At 35.6% G+C, this 23894-nt stretch overlaps 1 protein-coding gene across 4 annotated transcripts in view; it reads right to left on the bottom strand.

The window, feature by feature from the left end:
• Positions 1–265: 265 nt before the first annotated feature.
• Ndc1 (NDC1 transmembrane nucleoporin) overlaps positions 266–23894 on the bottom strand; it is a 50876-nt gene continuing 27247 nt past the window's right edge. For 3 of the 4 annotated variants that reach the window (XM_078026297.1, XM_040288701.2, XM_078026299.1), the window contains 6 exons: positions 23697–23821; positions 21325–21375; positions 19078–19141; positions 17524–17624; positions 6498–6658; positions 266–2534 (listed from right to left, as the gene is read on the bottom strand). In XM_078026297.1, coding sequence (XP_077882423.1) covers positions 2471–2534; positions 6498–6658; positions 17524–17624; positions 19078–19141; positions 21325–21375; positions 23697–23821 — 566 coding nt within the window. In that variant the 3' untranslated portion in view covers positions 266–2470. Of the gene's footprint in view, positions 2535–3283; positions 3738–6497; positions 6659–17523; positions 17625–19077; positions 19142–21324; positions 21376–23696; positions 23822–23894 lie in introns of those variants that run through there. The other variant, XM_078026298.1, reaches the window with a different exon arrangement.

A 23894-nucleotide genomic window follows, 5' to 3' on the forward strand; every position in this document is an offset into this window, starting at 1 on the left:
AGAAGAAAGACAGCCAAGACAACAAGGAGAGACTGTTAGAATTTAGGCTCCTATGAGCTATCACTAAACACAGATCATTTTGAGCAATCTGTTTTTGCTCTTAACCAGAATTAGTCTGGTTAAGAGCAAAAACAGATTGCTCAAAAAATCAGGTTTTATAAGCAACAATTCTAAGATTAAATTGCATTGGTTAAGGAAACACACACACTTACAAGAAATTAAATAACTGACCTTGTAGACAAAAATATTTCAATTAATAGTCCCATTTAAAAAAAACGGTCAATTTATTTTTCTATCCAATTCAATATCAATGATATACAAAAGGATACAAACAGATTATCATAAATATTTATAGGAAGATATGCAAAACAATTACCAAGGAAAAAAAACCCCAGCAAAGTAAAAAATTTGTTGCTTATCCATGTCCACTCAACTGTATAAGGTTATTCCAGGACAGTTTCCCAGTTCTCTGGGAAAGAAGTTTTGTGGCTTTACACCTTCCATGAGGGTCAAGACATAAGAGCTGATACAACTGTGTTTTGTACTGACAGCCAGAGGAAGGCTGCCCCCCACCACCCCCTCATACTAGGGATGGAACCCAGGGCTCCGTGCATACTGGACAAGTTCTCTACTACTGAGCTAAATGTACAGCCTTTTTAAAATCTTTAATTTTTGAAACAGGGTCTGGCTAAATTGCCCAAGCTGACCTCAAACTTATATTCCCCCTGCCTCAACCTCCAAAGTAGCTGGATTACAGTCAGGCGCCACAATTCTTCTTCAATGGAAGCAGAAGAGGCTTTGTCGCCCAAAATGCTTCAGTCAGAGGCAGTCAGGGAATATAAAAAGCTTATGGCTTTGATACATGGAAGACAACAGTTCTCAGTTAATCTAGCCACAATTTTCTGGTCATGTATAAGAAACTATCACATTTGAAATTTAACTTTCACATTCAAAAAAAGAGGTCAACTCAACCTCAGACACAAAGAGAGAAAAGAAAAAAAGAAGAACAAAACCTAACATTAGTCTATACCCAAACACTGACAATTGGGGAACTGTCTCATAAAGACACTTTGGAGGCCAGCAGGATTCATTTATAATTTGGCATGTGTTTGTTAAAGGGGGCCATAGGGCCTGGAGCTAAAATAGTCTATTGTAAAGATATAATACATCATTGAAGCAAACAAATGGTAGACATATATACACCACATTAAAGATTCATATACAATTCTGTGCTGACTCTAAAGGAAAAAATTGAGGAGAAATTAGAGGGGAAAAGATAATAGAAAAAGAATCACAAAGGAGCATTTTAGTCCGAAGCTAGTCCAGTGAGTTACTAGGACTTCTAATCTTTCATCTCCAAAGAAGTTGATCTAATAAATTATAAAATTACCTCACTCACACTTGGGACATACTACATATTCCCAAGTACAGTAATCTTGCTCTCATTTTGGTTTCACTTGCTATTTGATGACTAAGTTGTTTCTCACTTTAAAGACTTTCCTATTATATTTTAATTAGCCAATTAACACAGCAGAAGCTACTCCCTCCGTGAGGCCAGACAAGCTTTACAAAATAATTTGATCTAATGAAGATGAATGATGGGGAAGAAAGGGAAAGCTTCTTGGTTTTTCTTGCAAAACCTTTTCTCTCACTTGAAAAACTCTGCAATCACTTAATGTTCTGTTCCAGATAAAGAAAAGCAAAACTAGTTGGGAAAATACCCACACACTTATTGTTTACTAGCATAATACAAAATAAATTCATACATGTTGGTCAATTGTTTTTCAAACTCCAAATGTGAATGTTTAATCTTGTAACTTAAGAACTGAATTTTTCCACATTCTTTTATATAGAGTTAGCATCTGTAAATTGAGACTTTTTTTAGACAATCATGCAAATTTAATTTGTCCCTGGAAACAAAAACACAACCTAACAGATTAACAAAATATGTCCTTTAGACAATATTTTTTTTCTGTGAACTTTTCTCCACTGTTACCATTTTTATCCTTCAGTAAACAGAAACTACACTAAAAAGTTCCTGTATTTTGAATTTACAGAGAGCTAGACTCTTCAGAATAATTACAAAGACTATATCAAGGCAACTTATTTTAATTTCTGGACTGGCTCCATTCTTTTCAAAAGTAAATTCTAAAAAAATTTTTGAGTTATTATTATTAAGTAATATGAGCTAGAGTCATTTCTACTGCCATCGATGCTCCTATAAAATTGAATAAAGATTTTATTATACCACACACACAAAAAGCAATCGGTACAGAAGAGGCAGTTTTCGTTTTTCTGTTGAGAATTTCTTTCCATGATTTCTCCCATTAAAGTATAGTTTTCAAAGCAACCACCACGACAAAGGAAGCATCTAATTAGTCCATTTTCTTCTGATCCAAGAATGCTGAACATTTACTGTCCCATCTGTAGTTGTATCAGCAGTGTAATGAACACAGTTTATATTACTTAACTATTCTTTGAACTCCAAGAACTGTTGAAGTCTTTTCTGATGTTCTGCAGATGCTTGCACAGCACTAAATGAAACATAAATTCAAAGCATAAGCTTTATTTTACATTAAGCATATTAAGTGAACCACAGAGCACAGAGTCAATATTTTTCAAAACAATTAAAAATGAATAGAAATCTTCACTTATTTAGTACTTCTGAAAAAGTTGCATGGAAACCTTTTTTAATCTAATGAAGAAGACTTACATTCAGTAATGGTATGCTTCTACCTTCTAAGAGACCAGAGCAAATCAAAACTGACAAGTGAAGGCATCGATTTGAACCTGCTCTGCTGTGGAACCTGCTGTGCAGAGTTCCAGGCCTTGCAGTAGATTTTCTGGATTTTATTATTTTATTTAAACCAGATTCCAACATTATCTTTGAGTTGTAGAGTATTTGAATTGCCTTTAATATAAAATCCTTTAAACTAAAATGTTTGGTTAAAACACAATAGACTCCATTAATTGCTTTCAAAGGTAATGGCTTGGTGGTTTAGATTTACTTTTCTCTTTGAACATAAGTTATGTTTGGATGGGGACGCTGGGTTCTCGCTGTACCCTCACCACCACAAAAATACATTACCTTGACAAAACTAGGGCAAATACACACTGAAACTCATATAAAACTTCCTTTTAAACTTTTGGAGAAAAACTGAATACAACAGAAAAGATTCTGGTTTTCCAGTTCTTGAATAGTAATATAACATTGCTGAAGATAAAATTTCAGATAACTATAAGGTCACCACTTTTTAAAATACTTAAAGTCTTATTTTAATAATTTTGCTACAAACCATCCTAAAATGCCCTTTTCACATCTGTTTTCTTAAACCAATATATTCACCTCTGATGAAACCATTTCAAGTACCTCACTGTGCAAAGATGCATGCCCTCTAGGTATATGCTAATGAAGCTGTCATCTCTAACTGAATGGCTCTGCAGGCAACACCAAGTCTGTGGCTTTTCCTATCACTCTTCTCTCAGCTAGAAGGTAGTGAACTCTCCTTTATGAACTGTCAGTAGTCTTAACTCCATCAGCAATTCTACCCCTCAAGTAAATTTTGATACATTACAGGCTGGAAGTAAATAAAATTTGCCTAAAGCGAGGGTAAATGGGGCCGGGCGTGGTGTCATCACACACCTGAAATCCCAGGGAGGGTGAAGCAGGAGGATCTTGAATTCAAAGCCAGCCTCAGCAACAGCGAGGCACTAAGCAACTCAGTGACACCTTGTCTCTAAATAAAATACAAAATAGGGCTGGGGGTGTGGCTCAGTGGTTGAGTGCCCCGGGTTCAATCTCCAATACCCACCCCCCCACCCCCGCCAAAAAAAAAAAAAGTAAATGGCGGGTAGGGTAGGTCAAAGGATACAAAGTAATAGATATGTAGAATAAACAAGTCTACTGATGAAATGTACAACATAAGGATTATAGTTAATAAAAAACTATCAGGAATTTTTGTTAAATTAGATTTTAGCTTCTCTCATCAAGCATACAAAAAAAACTATATGAGATAATAACTATATTAATTTGCTTCACTGTAGGAATCATTTTACTCTTTATGCATATCCATAACATCATGTTATAAACCTCAAATATACCCAATAAAATTTAGTGAAAACAAAATAAAAAATGGGCAAACTGGTGCTGAATGAATGGTCTCCAATGAGTAACTGGTCTAGGATAATTCCAGGGCTCAAGAGCTTATTTACACCTGGTTCTCAGAGGGGGAGCTTTAGGTTGTGAATAATTAGCTATTACACTAATAGTTGTTGTCACAATATATAATGTACAGTGGACTTCTGTCTAGCACCTATGATCTTATTTTATCTGTGTCAACACCAATTGAAGTAAAGTGAGAGATTAGGTAGTATAAGAAAGGTTCAGAGCTTAGGAGAGAAAACACAGCCTAGGAGCACAGACACTGTAGACAGAACTCAAGGATTAGCAAGATTATGGTCTAAATTCTGGTTTTGCAACCTACTATCTGTATATCTTGGGCAAATCATTTTACCTCATTAGGTAACCTGCCCACAATCACAGGATAGTCAATGATGCAGCAGATACAAATCTAGATGTTTTAACTCCAGATATAATATTCCTTCCTCCAGACAATTCTGTCCTATATTTGTAAAAACTAAACTCTACTCATCAGTTTTAGTGCATATTTAAAATATGGCTCATTTCTAAGAAACCAAGATAGAATTTCATTCTCATAATTTTTTTTATCAGTTATCTACCCCTCTTTCTTATCTAAGAAATCCCCTTTTCTCCCTGATTTTGCACTATCATTATTATACATCATATCTATTTCCTTCTCTGAATTCAATGTTGAGTAGATTCTGATTGTATACCTATGTGCTAGTTTATACCATGGAGGTAAACCAGTGTTTATAGATAGAGAAAGGCAGATTTTTAAAAGTAAAAGATCTGATTTCAGGGGGCTGGGGTTGTGGCTCAGCGGCAGAGTACTGGCCTAGCACATTCGAGGCCCTGGGTTTGCTCCTCAGCACCACATACAAACAAATAAAATAAAGGTATTGTGTCCAACTACAATTAAAAAATAAATATTAAAAAAAGATCTGATTTCAGATTCATGTTCAAACATGCATAGACTGTGCTATCAGAGAAATTTTAATTTCTCTTTGCCTCAGTTTCCACATCTGTACAACTAGAATAATTTCTGTGCCTCACAACATCTTTAAGAAGATATACATGGCACAGGTGTAGAAGCTGCTCAATAGATTATTGTTTGTTTCTAAATAAGTTAGTAAATGTCTTAATGACAGAGAATGATCCACAGCTCTTTTATATTCCCATTCAGAAGCAAAGTGTCCCATAAATACCTGCCACTACTTCTGCCTAGTATTAAGAAAGTAAAAGGGAATGTACTCCTTGTTTCTAAACACAGGCAGTATGAGGAAGTCCTAAACTTTGTATTGATTGCATACAGAAAAAACAGAGCAATCTCTTATGCCCTCTACAATTTAATCATGATATAGTTGATAAACTATATCATGCCTAGCTAGATTGTTTCATGAGAGCAACACAGTAAACATCAATGAAACTAAATATAAACAGGTCTGACATGCGGTTCTCGTTTCTGAAGGTGTTGTGATCTGTAGGTGTTTTACCAGCGTGACTCACAAAGCACCACAGACACATTTATGGAATATTCTGCTTGGCCCAGGTCTTAACTTCCTGGACAAAATGTAGAATTATTTTTAATATGCTTTTCTGGAAAGGTCCTCAGTTTGTTGTCTTATTTCTCCCTTAAGGATCTTTTGGCAAATATATGTATTTTATATATATTATACACACACACACACACACACACACACAAACACATATATTTTTATATACACATATTTTTGTTTTTAGTTGTTCATGAATCTTTTATTTATATGTGGTGCTGAAGTTTGAACTCAGGGCCTCACATATACCAGGCAAGACTCTACCACTAAGCCACTTCTCCAGCCCTATATATTATAGTTGTTTACATTTATTTATATATAAATATATATATTTACATACAATATATATATACTTAAAGTTACTATTTTTATAACTTTCTGTCTTCTCTTTTGTCATTTGAAAAAAATCCCCAAAGCTATGATAGGCCAAATTCTTTTCTAGGAGGGGACTGAACCTAAGGGTGCTTACCCACTGAACTACATCCCCAACCTTATTTTTTTTTAAGTTTGAAACAGGGTTTTGCTAAGTTGCTTAGGGCCTCACTAAATTGCTGAGGCTGGTTTTGAACTTGCAATCCTCCTGCCTCAGCCTTCCAAACAACTGGAATTACAAGTATGTGCCACCATGCCCAGCAACAGGTCAAATTTTTTAAGTCTAACTCCAAGCTATTAATTCACAGTGAGAACCATTAAGGCACCAAAAGAATACTTCAAATATGTGAGTATTTGTAATTCTCATACCTATTCCTCAGAGGAACTCCTAAAAGCAAACTGTTTCCATGGGTCAAAACAGATAAACTTACTTCAGATGTTCACCAAATGTAGTAGTTATTCGATAGATGGCAGTTTTCAGTGATGCTCTGAATGCAAATCTTAATGTTTTATAAGAAGTGTCCACAAGGCTTCCTGAAATCCGGGGTGGTTTACTGGAAGCATGAGGAAGCTTGAAGTACTTGTCAACTGCCTAGACGAAAAAAGAAAGAAAACACATTAGTTGAGCTTATCTAGAAAGTCAATCTAGCCCAACAAAAATGAGATTTTATTTTAGATATATACTCAGATCCACAGACATGTGTTTTTAGTGTGAAACAGTAACAACAGCTTAAAAAGCAATGCAGTGAAGAGAAGACTCAGCAACTCTAGCAGTTACCAGGCCCAGCAGAAGTCCAGATCTGCCCTATCAAGGGGAGCTGGAATTCAAGAGACTTAAAACTGCGAAGCTGGGAAATGAAAATCTGATATTCTATTCTGTTAATGGTGGATGACAGGCAAGAGTACCTTTACTATGGGTCTTAGGGAAAAATAATTTTAAAAACCCTAAACTTTAAATTTTACATAAAGTTATTTGCTAAACTGCTCTATCTCCATTTTTAATTCTAGATAAGGCATCCATGAGTAAAAACAGATGGGATAAGAGTGACAAGTCATAAGTGAAACTGATTTTACTTACAGTTTTAGAGTAAGAAATAATTAAAAATATCTTTTAAACGCCAAAGGAAAATGATGTAATTTTTTAATGATATAGCTACATTAAGAGAAGGGAAAAGATGAAATATAAATGTGTTAATCTATTATTACAAGATAATGTTTAAAATGACAAGAGGTAACAGTATGAGCATATTATTTACAGTTATAGAGCAACTGCCAAAACAACGGAAAACAAAAATTATTAATATTACTTCTGCCTTAAAGTATCCTGTCTAGAAGGCCTGGCCCACAGTGTTCAGGGAGAATTCAACTCTGTTTCTAAATCCCGAAGCTGTCAGGATTCTCTTAGTCCACAGACCTGGTATTCTGCTCTCTAGAGGATAAACCACAGCCTGGAGAGGAGAAGGAGCAAACAGCAGCAGAGGATGATCTAATGGTTTTCAACCCTTTCACCCAAACTTCCTCATGTTGGTCCTGACCTTCCACCCTTGGTTCCAGAGGCACCCCGAAGTTTTCCCACTGCCAACTTGGGATTTGCCTCTGGAATCTGCTGGTGAGCCTTCTCAGCCACCTGCTTTCCAGCCTCACAGACTGTTGCTTGTTGCTTCCTCTCCTGTTTATGGATTTTTATTTTTTATTTATTTTTTTAGTTATCAGTGGATGTTTATTTTATTTATCTATATGCGGTGCTGAGAATTGAACCCAGTGCCTCACACATGCAAGAGACAAGCACTCAGATGGGCTTGTGTGGTTCAGTGGTAGAACACTAGCCTACCATGTGCAAGGTCCTAGGTTCTATCCTCAGCACCACATAAAAATAAATAAATAAAATAAAGGTATTGTGTCCATCTACAACTATTAAGAAAAAAAAAAAGAGACAAGCACTCTACCACTGAGCCGTAACCCCAGCCCCATGGATTTGTATATTTTAATATCATTTACCATAGTTTGGTAAAATTTTGGGGAAGAAGCAAACTTCTTTCACAATAAGAGCATTTCCAAGATTGGGACATACTTGAGATAATTTTAGGTAGTATAAGAAGTGATATTCAGAGAGATACTTAAGCAGTTTAAATAACACAATAACACTGAATCATAATGGAAAACTTTTCTTTTCAACTTTCTTTTACACATTTTTTTTTTGCAGTGCCAGGGATGGAACCCAGGGCCTCCCACATGCTAGGTAAGAGTTTTACCACCTAGCTATACCAGAGCCTACTATACACCTTTCTCAGCATACCAGGAAAAATAGTGATCATCATTTCCCACCTGGGTCCAATAGACCCTTTTGAATTTTTACAGTCTAAAAAGTTATTTAGTCTTGGGTTTGATTCCTAGCACCACAAGGTTTTGTTTTGTTTTGTTTTTTAATTTTAAAAAGTTTTCAGAAGTAAAAACGACAGGATAATGTAAGATAACTTTATAGAAATACATTTAATAATAATAATATTAATAATAATAATAAGCATAGCAAACACAAATTTTTATTCCATATTTTTCAGGTTTTGAAGATATACACAGCTGAAAAGGCAATGCCCATCAGCTGTCATACATAAGCTCAACCACATCCATTTTATAAATATTGATTTCAAACTGAAGATACATTTCTAACAGGTTTTAGTTCATCAAACTTCTATTTCTTTTTCTTGCATTTGCATCTTCAAAATGCAGTATTTTTTAAAATTTTTGACAGCTCAGAAATTTTTTTAAGAGAGCATAGCCATTTTCTTTGTGCTACAACTGCAAAACATTTTCATTCTTAAGTTTATAAATACAAATTCAAATGATGGCTCCAGTGACTTTTTTTACTTCAACTCTCTTTTCTTCTTATTTTGATATACACATACTTTCCTCCATTTATTCCTCATCAACTGTAAATTTTGGTGCACAAGCATCACAAAAGATGAATACTATCATGTGTCTCAGCAGAATGATTCAAGTTATTATCACAAAATATTGTAGAATAAAATTCTTCCTCTTGAATGACTTAGTACATGAGAATACCACATATATTTCCCCTTTCTCCTTAGAAATATTTCTGCCATCACTTCTTCAGTTTGAAAAAAAAATAAATCTAGAATATCATCATCTGAAGGTCTCATAGAGTGAAAATTTTATATGATCAATTTCTCTACCATCATTAAAGTCTAGAGATGTACTGTCCAATTCAATAACTATTAGCTACTTGTAGCTATTAAGCACTTGAAATAGGAGAGGTCTGAACAGACATGACATAAAGTAAAAAATAAACAACAGATTTCCAAGATTTAGTGTGAAAAAGAATATATAATATCACATTAATTTTATATTGCTTATACGATAAAATTACATTTTAGATCTACTGGGTTAAATAAAATGCTACCAAAATGAATTCCACCTGTACTTTTTAATGTAACTATTAGAAGATATAAATTTATCCAATTGGCTACATTATATTACTTTAGAAGAGAGCTGGTCTACAGTAGTCTCTTTGTACTTGTCTTCTGATTTGTCTAATTATTTTAATGTATTGGCAATTTTCTTTCCTTTACCATTGCAGGCAAAAAATTAAAAAATAAAAATCTGAATTATCAACTATATTCAACAAAAGCTTCAAAAGTGTTGGTTATGGAACCCAGAGCCTTGTGCATTCTAGAGAGAGCTATATTCCCAGGCCCTCAGATTTCTTTCTTTCTTTTTTTTAAATTTATTTTTTACTTATAGGTGGACACAATATCTTTATTTTTATTTTTATGTGGTGCTGAGGATTGAACCCAGTGCCCCACATATGGTAGGCGAGCACTCTACCAGTGAGCCACAACCCCAGCACCCCCTAGATTTCTTATATAGCTTTTCTTTTAAAAACCCATTTGGGGGTTGGGGATTTAGCTCAGTGGCAGGGCACTTGCCTAGCACATGAAAGGCCCTGGGTTCCATCCTCAGCCCTGGGGGAGGGGGGAGCTAAAAACTCATGTAATACTACATGATTTCATCATTTTTGTTTTATTAATCCTTCACCACTATTAAGAATAACTGATAAATAATAATAAAATAATTCCTAGGACAATTAAATAGCAAATTGTTTCAAGATATGAAAAATGTAAAATTACTGATCTCATAATACATCTATCTTAGATTTAATAAGGGCCCAATGGACCTCCCCCTATGAGTAAACGTGAGAGAATTTTTTTTTGGGGGGGGGTACTGGGGATTGAACTCAAGGGCACTTGACCACCGAGCCACATCCCCAACCCTATTTTGTATTTTATTTAGTGCCTCACTTTTGCTGAGGCTTGCTTTGAACTCCCAATCCTCCTGTCTCCGCCTCCCAAGCTGCTGGGATTATAGGCATGAACCACCATGCCCAGTGAGAGAATTCATTTGACTGAAATTTTTATAAGTAATTTTTCTTTTTTGTTTGAAAGACCTTTAGTAAAGAATAAACTCAAAATAAAAATCAATCTTTACAAAACTGCTCAAAACTGCACAAAATAAATTAGGTCCAACAGACTCTAATGGTAGAAAAGTTAAATGGAGGAGGCAAGATAACTATCAGTTTGGTGCTAACTATCCTTAACACTTCTCTGATTCTCACTAATCTCCTTCAGCAAAAAACGTAGACATTTAGAATTTAGAATTATTGACCTTTCTTACTTTAGCTGCTCTACCTTTAATTCTGAAATCCAAAAAGACCTGAAAACAAACAAATGTTTGTTACTCCTTTGGTCATAGAAATTAGCCTGACCTGAACTCATCTGGCAGTAAAACCTGACCTGAGTTGACCCAGACTATTTAGTCTTTATCCCCCTCAATATTTTCAGCTATTCCTATGATTAAGGGAATTTTACCTTAGATTAATATACTATGTTACATTTTCTAAATTAAAAAAAGTCTTAATGTTAAAATATATGATAGGGTTTTTAAAAAAGGGACTTTGGACCTGTGTTCTATCTATAGCAAAGCAAACTGTTTTCCTTTTACAATAGTGATAAGTTAATTTATGTTAAAAATGAATTATTTACTTTAATTTTGGTATTAGGGATTAACCCCAAGAGTGCTTTACCACTGAGCTACATCTCTAATTCATTCTATTTTTTTTTAATTTTGAGAAAGGGTGGCTAAGTTGCTCAGGTTGGCCTTGAACTTACCATCCTCATGTCTCAGCATCCAGAGTCATGGGATTACAGGCATGCAAACCATGCCCAGCAAAAATGAATGATTAAAAACATTAAGTAAACAAAAGGCCAAGAAAATAAAACATGATTAACATTATGACAAGGTATGTGGTAAGAAATAGTTAAGGCCAAATTTATGAAGACAATATATGAATATCTCAAATGTAGGAAGCAATGGCTTATAATATTCAATTTAAAATTCCAAAACCTTATACTTTGGCTCTTCTAAAGCCTAAAGAGGGGCTGCTATTACAAAAACTGGCACGTTTTTGCCCACTTATATCTACATGCAGTAGAACATGAACAAAAGCCAAAATAAAAAGAAAACTCTGCTCTCCTCTGAATATTCATCTATTACTGTCATTAACAAGCTCCCCCTGTGCAAAGCTGTGAGATTCCCTGGTCTCAAAGATCCTATTTATAATGTAGTTAAAATAAAAATAAAGTCTTACCCCCAACAAAAAGAGAAAAATTTAAAATTAAAATAAAAATAAAAAAGGCTTACCTCCAATAAAGCCAGAATCCCAAGGAGAAATATGGATAAGAGCTAGGCTTTGTTACTGAAAATGATGGCTACAGAGAAGTTCCTCACCCTCAGCACTACTGACATCTTGGACTGAGTGACTCTTGTTGTGGGGCTGCCCTATGCACTACAGGGTGTTCAGCAGCATCCCCAGCCTCTACACAGCAGATGGCAGATCTCCTAGCTGTGCAAATCAGAAGTCTTTTCAGACATTGCCAAACATCTCCTGACAAGATAAAATGGCTCCTGGCTGAGAATTAAATTCTTACAGAGAATAATAATAGAAATAGTGATGATGATGATGATGACAGCTAAATTTATTGACTGCAATTATTGTCTATCAGCAACTGAGTTAACTGCTTTATATGCATAGTCTCATTTAAATAATTTGCTATTTTCATTGTATACCTAACATCTGCAAGACAGCATTCTAGACCCTTTATATTATTGCTAATCCTCACAATAACTGCAAGTTACTAAAGGTTGAGTATCCTTAATCCAAAAATCAGAAATCCAAAACATTCTAAAATCTGAAATGTTCCAAAATCCAAATTTTATACTCAAAATCTGAAAAACTCAAAAATATGAAACACTTTTAGTCCTAAGTATTCCAAAAGGGATACTTGACCTGTATTTCCATTTTACAGATGAAGAAACTGATCTCAGAAAGTTAAATAAATCACTCTACTTGGTCATTCAGAAAGTAGTGAAGCTCTCCTGAAGGTGAACTTGGCATCTGTCTATCACTGTCTCTTAGACTGCTTGTTTCCTGTGTTAACAGCAACACTTAAAAACAAAAACAAAAAACACAACAAAACTTTCTTTTAACCTGAGAGCTCTTTTCTTCTATATGAGAATTCTGTCATACAACATACCAATAACAACAAAGTAATAAAAGCTCACATTTACTGAACATTTAGTATGGATCAAGCACCCCATGTGCTTTACAGAGATGATCTCATTCATTATTCACAACCCCATAAATTCCATCAACCCTATTTTCCAGATAGAGAAACTGATGTTATTAATTCAATAATGTACTTCTTTTCTCTTACATTTTATAATTTCTGAAATGGAAGCATATCTTTCAATTAATAGCAACTTATATCCAAACAAATGTGGTAAATTTCTTTTCCAAGACTTCACAAGGAAGTAGTAGGAGTTGGAATTCAGATATGTCTGGCCAGACCTCACACTTTGGCACTTTTGCCACACTGCCATTCCATCTTAAGGAAGGAGGCTAAGGAGCTAAAGATCTAACTCAGTGGTAGAGCCCTTGCCTAGCATACAGAGGGTACTGGGTTCATTTCCCAGCACTACAGAGAGAGAGAGAGAGAGAGAGAGAGAGAGAGAGAGAGAGAGAGAGAGAGAGAGAGAGACAGAGAGAGAGACAGACACAGTGAGAGAGAGAGAGAAGAAAGGAGGTTAAAAAATGCATACCCTGTCAGTCCCTCAAGAGGCAAGCTAATTTGGTAGACTGCTAAGATTTAAGGTTAAAAAAATCTGGTTTCTAATTCTGACTCAATCATTTACTAGATATAATCTTGAATAAATCATACCAATAAGTCTAGTCAGTTTCTGAGACTATATCACACATAATATACCTTGTTATAAACCCATAGGGTTGTTACAAAAATCTTTGTAAAGCATTTCTTTTAAAATACTACACAAATGTAGGCCAAGCAGCATTAAATTCTAGGGGAACAAAGAATAGACTCTGGGGCTGGGGATGTGGCTCAAGAGGTAGCGCGCTCTCCTGGCATGCCTGCAGCCCGGGTTCGATCCTCAGCACCACAAACAAACAAAGATGTTGTGTCCGCCGAAAACTAAAGAATGAATATTAAAAATTCTCTCTCCTTCTGTCTTTCAAAAAAAAAAAAAAAACAGACTCTGATCTGTAGAATATTGGTCAAGAGTCTATGGTCCTTCAAACTTAAAGCTCTGACCCTCAAAAATAACCCCCTCCCTTTCTTCCTTCTAACCCCTACACCCTCAAGAAACCCATTAATGACCTCAAAAGCCTCCTTCTATCCCCTACTTGAAAGACTATCTTAGATTCACCTGTTATGTTCTCTGATCATTCTGCATTTCTATACACTGTGGCCTTATTACAATTGTAGTTGGTTCTTGGTATGACTCTGTTTTACAATCTGCAAGCTCCTAAAGGGCATAAACCAGTTCTTTTTCCGTTCTGTACTTAGCGTATGCTAACAGCTTAATAATTAAATATTTACTGGATGAAAGAATCTGTGAATGGCATACTCCAAGCAGATCAAAATTTGACCTTCAAATGATGAGGCAAAAAATATACATAACAAGGGCCAGGGGCGGTGACGCACCCCTGTAATCCCAGCATCTTGGGAGACTGGGGCAGGAGGATCCTGAGTTCAAAGCCAGTCTGAGTAACTTACCAAGGCCCTAAGCAACTCAGCAAGACCCTGTCTCTAAATAAAATATTTTTTAAAAGCAGGATGGCTGGGAATGTAACTAAGTGGTTAAGCACCCCTGGGTTCAATCCCTAGTACCAAAAAAAAAAAAAAAAAATATATATATATATATATATATATATACACACACATATATAATATAAATAACAGGGCTGATCTACGTCAACATGATACTGACCTTTCAAAGAAAACAAGGCTTTCTAAAATATTTAAACATATTCTGAAAATAAAAAAAGTACTGAAAATAAACAATGGTGAATATACATAATGCCACAGAACTATCCACTGAAAAACTAGAGAAAATGGTATATTTTATGTTAAGGATATTCTATCACAATTTAAAATTTTTAATTAAAAAATATCATTTTGATCCCCTTTTTATTCATAAAGACCCTTTATAAGGATGATAAAAAAAATATTGTGAACTTCCACAGGATATTAGCTGTTCTCTATCACTGTTGGAGGAAATAACAATCATGAATTCAGTAATGCTTTCAAATAAATTTGCATTTTAACTAATCAAAACAGCACATAGAAACCTCTGAAAAATAGGTGCAGATGTGTCAGGACACACATTAATTATTCAGATGACAGTAACCTGTGTGTGGACTCAAGAGCCCCTAATAATAATTGTGATCTCCCAGGTGGCCAGGCCACTGGCAGGAATGAGTGCTTGAGATATCCATCACTTCTTTCCTGGCCCACTGAATAGTTTGAAGAGTGAAAGGCTCCCCTTTCCTTTCACAGTTTGCCTTTGATGATTCACAGTGAAATGGCTGATGTTATTGATACTGAGAAGTAAAACAAAAGAACAGAACAGTCCAATACAATTGTTCGTTCGTAGCACCCAGGAGCTGGTATTGCACAACTTAAATTACAGAGATACTCAGAATTACTTTCTTCACCAAGAGCAAGTATCCCTTTAGATCAAAGAACATAAAACCAAAAACATATAACATCACAACCCTGCCCTCAAATAACAGGGCCATCGGGATCATTATAATCAACACATTACATCAGAATTGACACTCAATTCAGGACCCAGAACAAAGGTTTTTGCTCACTTAACCTGAAATGAAGCAATCCAGCAGTCACCCAACAAGCATTTAATAAGAACCTGTCACCAGGTACCAAATCAGACGCTGGGAATACAGAAATGAGACGAGGTCTCTGCCTCTGCTCCAGTAACACAGGAGACAGCAGAAACAAAGACAATAAAGTACTGAGACAGGAGTTAGAAAGCTAAGTCAAGCTGATGGAGAAAAATATGTTCTCCGGAAAGAAGGAAAGAAAAGGCACTATGCACTGAGTTAAGAGTTAGGCTAAGAAAATACAATATACTTTTGGGGAAACTGAACTGTCCATGGTGTAAGCGCAGGGCTAATGGGAAGAATGGCAGAGTGGCTGGAATCAGAACATGAAGGATATCAGTTAAAGGTTAGTAGAGACAAAAGGCCACAGTAATAACTCAGGACAGAAATGCCAAGAGCCTAAAGTAAAGCTGAGACAGGAGGCAAGGGCAAAACAACAGAGCAGTGATGGGTACAGGTGGAGTTTTACCAGATAGCGAGCTGAAAAACCTGAGGTCAAGGAAGTTGAAGGAATTGACACGGAGACCCAAAAACAGAGGGGTAAAAGTCTGAGAATAAGGGATAAAAGTTACATATTTATCTTTATTAAGCTCTAAATTAAAACGCACCACTTGTCTTAATTACAAATGCAATTAAATTTAATTACTGTACCATTAACATTTCTATGACTTAGACCAATAGAAATCACCATATCTTCCTATTATATTACTATTCTACAATGACCTTGAAATACCATTCATTTTATTACTACTTTTTAGTTTTATTACTACTTCAAAATGGTATTATTAGATCACTGACAGATTTGCTATTTAATGCAATTTACAAGCACATATTACTATATCACAACCTTAAGACCTTGATAATTACATTTCAATACAAATGGATTTCCTTTCTAATCCTAAGTACTTTATGTATAAGAACATTATTCTGAGAGTTCATGGGCTTCACTAGACATCCAAAGACACAAAAATATTTAAAGACTTTGGCTTAGAGGGTAGAATCCTGGAGTCCCAGGCTCTGGAAATGCAACATTCAGGAGATAATGAGGTCATGTGATAGTTGTGGGTTGAGAGAGCATACAAATGATTAGTGAAGAGAAGGAAATCAAAGGCCAGTGCAGCCAAGATACAGATGATTATCCAGCACTGAATTGCTCATTACAATCAATCAGAATGGAGGACAGGTGAGCTAGTGTGCAAAACCTGCTGACTAAAGAGTACGACAAATGTGGTGCAGGAGAAAACAGACTCCAAAAAGTTTCAGGGGTAGAACTGTTCTCTCTCAAGAAAGAATCCTTTGGGGAATAGGAGTCAGGGGTCGGATAATTCAAGATGGTAAGTTCAGGAAGAATAAAGGGATGTGGATCTACAGCTTTTTCCGGCTCTATTACACGGCTAACACCCTGCAATCAGACCAGGTTTGCACCCCAGATCTTTCATCAATGAGACCTGTATGTGAGATAAAGGTAAGTCACTGCACTTCTGAGTCTCCCTCATTTGTAAAAGAGCTCAATTACCTCCATTTTGCTTACTTTGCAAGACATTAATGAGGATGACTCTGAGAACTAACAGACAACATGCTCAAGTCAAGGTTGCCCTACTGTATGGTTAGACAAGCCAAGTATTCGAAGGAAAATTCTGAAAACAACCATGTGGACATACGCATCTCAAATAATATATCTGAGAAAGTGGGTACAAATAATACTTAAAAATAAAATCACTATTTTTGAAGAGTAAGACCTTCTAAGAGGTAAAATAGCTGTTACAATTATACTGATGTGGCTTCGTCATTAAAGTATGCTGATTTTTAGTCCTTAGGGTATAAACTGAAGAGTGGGATAACTGGGTCAAATGGTGGTTCTCTTCCAAATTTCCTGAGGAATCTCTTTACTGCTTTCCAGAGTGGTTGCACCAATTTGCAGTCCCACGAGCAAAGTATGAGTGTACATACATGCTCATCAACACTTACGGTATACTTTTTTTCCTATAAAATTTATACAATTAAAAGTCTTCTCTTCCTGCTGTATTTTAGACTGTAATTTTCTAAGGGTGAAAACAATATCATTATCTTAATTTCCAACATGTTTGGTTACTCAATAAATAAATATGATATATAAGAAATAAATAGAAAAGCTGGGGAGGTGAGCAGAATAACCTCTCCCCACACCCAACATACAGACTGCTTACCTCCTGCAGTGTTAACAAAGTATTAAGGATAGCTGGTAACGTTGTCTGAACAACTCCAAATCTATCTTCTGTAAATGATGCTGCTACCAAGTGTGATAGACCTCAAAGGAAAAAGAGAAAAAGTTAATTGTGCATCAAAATTAGGCCAATCTATCTGCAATACATTTATCTGAAATAAGATTAATATTCTGAATATAAAAAGAACTATAAAGAGGGGGCAATTCAATAACAAATAGGCAAAAGATGGGAATCAACACTAAAAAAAAAAAAGCATTCAACTTCCTTAGTCATGAATAAGTGGTCAAAGTTTCTGATTTAATTCTATCAGGGAATTTTTTTTTTTTTTTAAATAAATGGAGTTATAGCTGGGCTTGGTAGTGCATGCCTATAATCCCAGCTACTTGGGAAATTAAAGGAAGGAGGATCACAACTTCAAGGTCTGCCTGGGAAACAGCAAGACACTATACCAAAATAAAAAATAAAAAGGTCTGGAGATGTAGCTGAGAAATAGAACACTCCTAGCTGGGTGAGGTGCTGTATATCACAGCAGCTCAGGAGGCTGAGGCAGGATGACGACAAGTTCAAAGCCAGTCTCAGTAACTTAGTGAGGCTGAGCAGTTTACCAAGACCTTGTCTCAAAATAAAATATAAAAAGGGCTGGGGATATGAATCAGTGGTTAAGCATCCCTGGGTTTAATCTACAGTATTAAAATTAAAACAAAATATATCGAGATGTGATAAATGCTTGGAAGAACAAAGGATTAGTGACAACTGTTTGAATACTTTTCACAGAATGGTCAGAAAGTCCGCTCTCAGAGTCACTTAAACATTGGGAAGGTAGTAAGGTAGTGTCTACAAGATGAAAAAAAAAAAAAAAGACCTTTAGAGATGTGGGATACTGGGAATTGGTCCAGGGCTTCATGTATGCTAATCAAGCTCTCTACCACTGGGCTACATTCCTACTTGTAATCTTCCTGCCTCAGCATCCCAAATAGCTGGGATCACAGGTGTGCATGCTGGTACTTGACAAGAAACAATTCTTTAACAATTAAGTTTTCGTATTTAACATAAGTTAAAAATAATCTGAGGCTGGGTAGAGCACTTGTCTCGCACATGGGAGACCCTGGGTTCGATCCTCAGCACCACCTAAAAATAAATAAATAAAATAAAGGTATAAAAAAGAATTAAAAAATAGTAATCTGTTGATTGAATATTTTGAGGTACAGAAAGATATGAATGAATCCCAGACTCAATTTCTCTGCTTATTTATGATAAAAAAATTTTTTGTCCAAATCAAAATACACCTAGGACTAGGCTGTATAACTCAGTGGCAGAGCTTGCCCATCATGCGGATGGCCTTGGGTTCAATCCTCACCAGTACAAACAAAACAAAACAACTTAAATATCTAAGAAAAGTGATCTATATAAAACAAAGATATAAAAATGCGCCTGAAAAATATGAAGATTGAGATCAAAGTCCAGAAATGACTTTTCATGGATTATACTTCATTATTTGACAGATAATTAAAATCACAGTTCACAGAGATTGCTTACCTTCTAATGCCCAAATATGCATTTGGGCATCTGAAAACACAGCCTGAATTGAGGCCTCTGGATGCTACCAATAAATAAATAAATAAATAAAATAAGTTCCTATGGGCAAAAACTGTGTATCATTTTACCAACAGTACAAACTATTAAGAATTAAAATCTGAAATAAATTCTTATATAGTATAATTTAACTACCAAAAAAAAAAAGCATCCTACCCCAACTTCTTGTGTGACCCTTCCCAAGTCTCTACATGTCTATGTGCCTCAGTTTCTCATTTAAAATGTCATGTGTGTTGAACCCACCTCAGAGGATAAGGACAGAGATCACTTAAGAGCCAGTTACAAAAGCTCTTTTTAAACCATAAGATTTTTTAAATACATATTATCTCTCTGAAATTGTCTACCTTCAACTCCACTCCAAAGAAAAATCACCCCATCTTCTGTAATGTATCAGGGTAAGATACTGTGGCCCAACAATTGCCTCAAATAAACAAATCCTGGCTTTACTTACTGCCCAATGAAGACTATAAAGTACAACATAACAAACTATTAAGTTACATTTCTCAATATCAAACAACAGTATCTATAACTCTCTACCATATAACAAATCCACTTGCAAAATTAAAATCAAAGCAGGCATTCACTCCCAAGAGAAAAGGACGTTTTGGCTAGGGTCAACACTCACTATGTACCTCAGATTTCCTTGAGGACAGAAAGACCTATCTCACAGAAAAGCTATTATAATTCAAAAGAAGGGATTTAAGTGAAAGAGCACAACATACATGAAAGACATTTAAGGGGAGTTTTCTGACCCTCCTTCTGAAACCAAGCACTGAAGTAAAACATCAGACCCCCCTCATCTTCTTGGTGAAAGATATCTTTTTCTAATGGACAGCCCAAGGAAGATACTGTTTTGGCAGAGGTAATCATTAGTTGAGTGGATCTTCCCTTTCACCAACTGAAAAGGCAGTTTGGGGAACTTGTGCCAGGCACAGTGGCACACACCTATAACCCCAGTGTCTCAGGAGGCTAAGGCAGAAGGATCACAAGTTTGAGGCCAGCCTCAGCAATTTAAGGAGACTGTCTCAAAATTTTAAATTTTAAAAAATAGCTAGAGATATAGCTCAGTTGTAGAATACCCCTGGGTTTAATCTCCAGATACGCAACACAAACATACATACACAAATTGAAATTATTCTTATGTGTGTCTATATTCAATCAAGGTTGTTCTCATCTCTTTCCAAAGAAATCAGAGGTTGACTCCAAAGAATAAAAATAAATAATAGATGCCAAATGCAAACTTTCATTTGAATGTATTAACTGAATGTGCAACATTAGCCCATTTGATAATATAGCAATGTATTTGATAATACAGAAAGTCAAAAGTTAGATTTAAAAAACTAAAACCAAAATTTTTTCTAACATATGGGCAAAGGTTTTGTCATCAAAAGATTGATTAAGGGGCTGGGGATGTGGCTCAAGCGGTAGCACGCTCGTCTGGCATGCGTGCAGCCCGGGTTCGATCCTCAGCACCACATACAAACAAAGATGTTGTGTCCACCGAAAACTAAAAAAAAAAAAAAAAAATATATATATATATATATATATATATATATATATATAAAATTCTTTCTCTCTCTAAAAAAAAAAAAAGGTACTTGTGCTTAAAAAAAAAAAAAAAAAAAAAAGATTAACACTCAACAGCTACAGTCACGCGAACAGAAGTGAGTCTTCAGCTTCTATGACTGAGATTGACTTTCCAGGCAGTTGTGATAGCATGTTGGCAAGTCAGAAAGTCCTTTTGTTTGTAGCCTGAAATACAACTTTTTATCCATCACAGATTTAACATTGGTCATCTAACTCAGTCATCTCTCCTTTAAACACCAAGTTGGTCACAAAGACACTGACAGAAAAATGAAGCCATGAAGCATCAGGAAGCCATGGGTTGCTCACTTTGTGAAGATGCAAATAGCAGGAAGGGGTCGATATTATATACCAGCACAAAGCTGCCCGCAGCCAAGAGTCTCAGGAGGCCAACTATAGTAAGTCCAGCCCCAGGAAGGAACTGAGGTGAGATGTGTATGTAGGGTGACTATTATTCAAATGGAGGCTCAATGAAGTGCTAGGCAAAGCTGCATGGCTTGCCAGAATTAAGTTATAAGATATTTACAGTCAGATCCTATCTGCTACTTCACTTCCTATTTCATTTCCTCTCCCCACATTCTTAAGGCTATAATTTCATATTCTTACCTTACTGAAAAAATACATTATCAACACCCGTCTTGACAAGAAATTCTTAATCTGAGATGGAAAAAAGGAAAAAATAACACATTTACATTTTTAATTCTACTCATATATACTACACATTTCCAAGTTCCTCCTGACATTAACTTAAGTGAAAATATGAAAACATCATCTCACAACTTGCAGAGATAGAATAAGAAAATTTACAATGTAAGTCAATGTACAATTTACAATTAAGTAAATACCTTTGTACCATAAACCGGAGAGCCAAGCTTAGCAACCTAACCTAAATTGCACTGTGTTCCCATATACATACATTTAACACCCAATTACAGCCTGATCATAATAGAATTCTCGATTATTCTAGTGATGTTTTCTAATACTGTATTCTTTCTTAATTCTCTGAAACTGTCCTGCCATTTAACCTCTTATACCATAAAAGAGCATGTGTACCCTACAGAAAAGACACAAAGTAGTTTTCTACTAGGTGACATTTACAGGAAGCAAAATTTTCTTTGTTATCAGGTTAAAAACTAACCTGACTTAAAAATGAGATGGTTAAAAAAAAAAAAATGACATGGTAGTACTTACAGCAGATAGACCCACATGGGATACTGAGGTTTACAAAATGCTTTTAATTACCCTCTACTAGCCAATCATTCCTTTATAAACATGTTATAATTTCTCCTATCTTATAAACAAAAACCTACTATTGCCCCATTTCTCTGCTAAATTTACAGTAAAACACCTTGACAGGTGTGGCTTTTCTGGCAGTCTCCAATTCCTCTCCCAATCCCTCCTGAACCCATGCATCTGATGTTCCCTCCTTCTCAAAACACTCCTTCTCCAGTTCTCTGTTTACCTCAACATCCTCTGCTATTCTCCCTCATCTCTAGAATATCAGTCAGGGGAGGACCCAGCTCTTGGATCTCTTTTCTTCTATATTTATATTTAAGAGTCTGCACTGAGTCTTTTGGCTTTAAATACTGTCTATATTCTGATGACTTCCAAATCTTAATAAATAAATCTTAATTAAGATCTTAATTTTAATATTTTCATTTGGTTGTCAAACAGGTATCTCAAGGTTGTCATGTCCAAAATCAAACTCCTCATTTCCTCTACTCACCTCTATCAAATCTCCTCCTCCAGAATAATCAAATAATTGCCTCAATATATTCCAACTATATTATTTCAGCTCCTCAGGCCAGAAACCTTAGTCAACACTGACTCGTTCTCTTATATTTGCAAATTATAAGCAAATACTTTAACAGCTACCCGAAAATACATACCCAAACCCTGATCACTTCTTACAGTCCCCACCAGAACCTCTCTGGTCACAGACACCACCCATCCCCCACTAAACTATGCAGCAGCTTTAACATGGTCTCTCTGCTTCCACTCCTTTGTAGGTTGGCAAGTCTAGACTCCAGGAGTCTAGTTTCAACCCAACCACTAGAGTAGCACTTTCAACATGTTAAGTTATATCATATAATTCTTGTGGGAGAAAACTATACAATGGCTTTCCATCTCACTTAGAGAAAAGGCCAGTCGTTATAACTGCTAATGGCACAACAAGCTCTGGTACCTACTACCCACCCCTCTGACCTCATCACCCACCTACTCTTTACCTCACTTAGGGTACTTCAGTCACACCCGTGTCCACACTGTTCCTCACACAAGACAAGTACACTTCCCGCTCAGGGTCTTTGCATTTTGTTGTCCCCTGCCCTCCTTCCCTTAAGGCCTCTGATCAAGTGTCACCTTTCCAATGAGACTTCCCTGGTCATTCCACATAAAATGATACTTCCTCTCTTAGGTATTCTATTTCCTTTACCAAGACTTTTTTCTATGTAAGACTTAAGATATATCAAATTTCATTCCCTTTAACTGTATTTTTCATATCCTGAACATGGTATCAGGATACATCTTATGTTAATAGCATGTCACAGTTTAAGGCTACTTTAAAATTTAATAGTAACTAAAGTATGTCTTACATTAATTCAATTAATGGCAAAAAAATATAACACGTGTGCTTGCTCTTCTATTTCCCCTCACTAGGATTAAACAAGAACTCTTTTCCCCAGCGCCTAAGACAGCATCCTACATTTATAAAGAACTCAAATATTTTTTAAGTGAAAGAATTCACACATGAAAGGCATTGTATTAGATCAAGTCTTATGAAATTGCAATTTGTCTAATTCAAACCAGTTAAATACTGGCAATTTCTTATGGGCCAACCTGATACACAAAGCATCAAAAGCAAAACAAAAAAAAAACCACAAAACAAAACATACTTATTCCTGATAGCATGCTATGTGAGATTCTGAATGCTCTCAACGTTATATATAAATATAAATCCTGTACCCATATCATATTACCTGTTCACGTTTATTCTGAATCCATGAATAAATCACATTGGGTTGTCTCACAGTCTTACCCTCAGCACTCATGGAAGTGCCCATGTTCTCCATAGAAGGATTAGAAAATTCTGACATTTGCTGATCTACATTAAAAAAAAAAAAAAATTAGTAAGAACTTAGGCTGTTTGATCCTCTGCAACTATGAGACTTCCAATT

Source organism: Ictidomys tridecemlineatus, chromosome 11, assembly GCF_052094955.1.
Source record: "Ictidomys tridecemlineatus isolate mIctTri1 chromosome 11, mIctTri1.hap1, whole genome shotgun sequence".
Classification (NCBI taxonomy): domain Eukaryota; kingdom Metazoa; phylum Chordata; class Mammalia; order Rodentia; family Sciuridae; genus Ictidomys; species Ictidomys tridecemlineatus.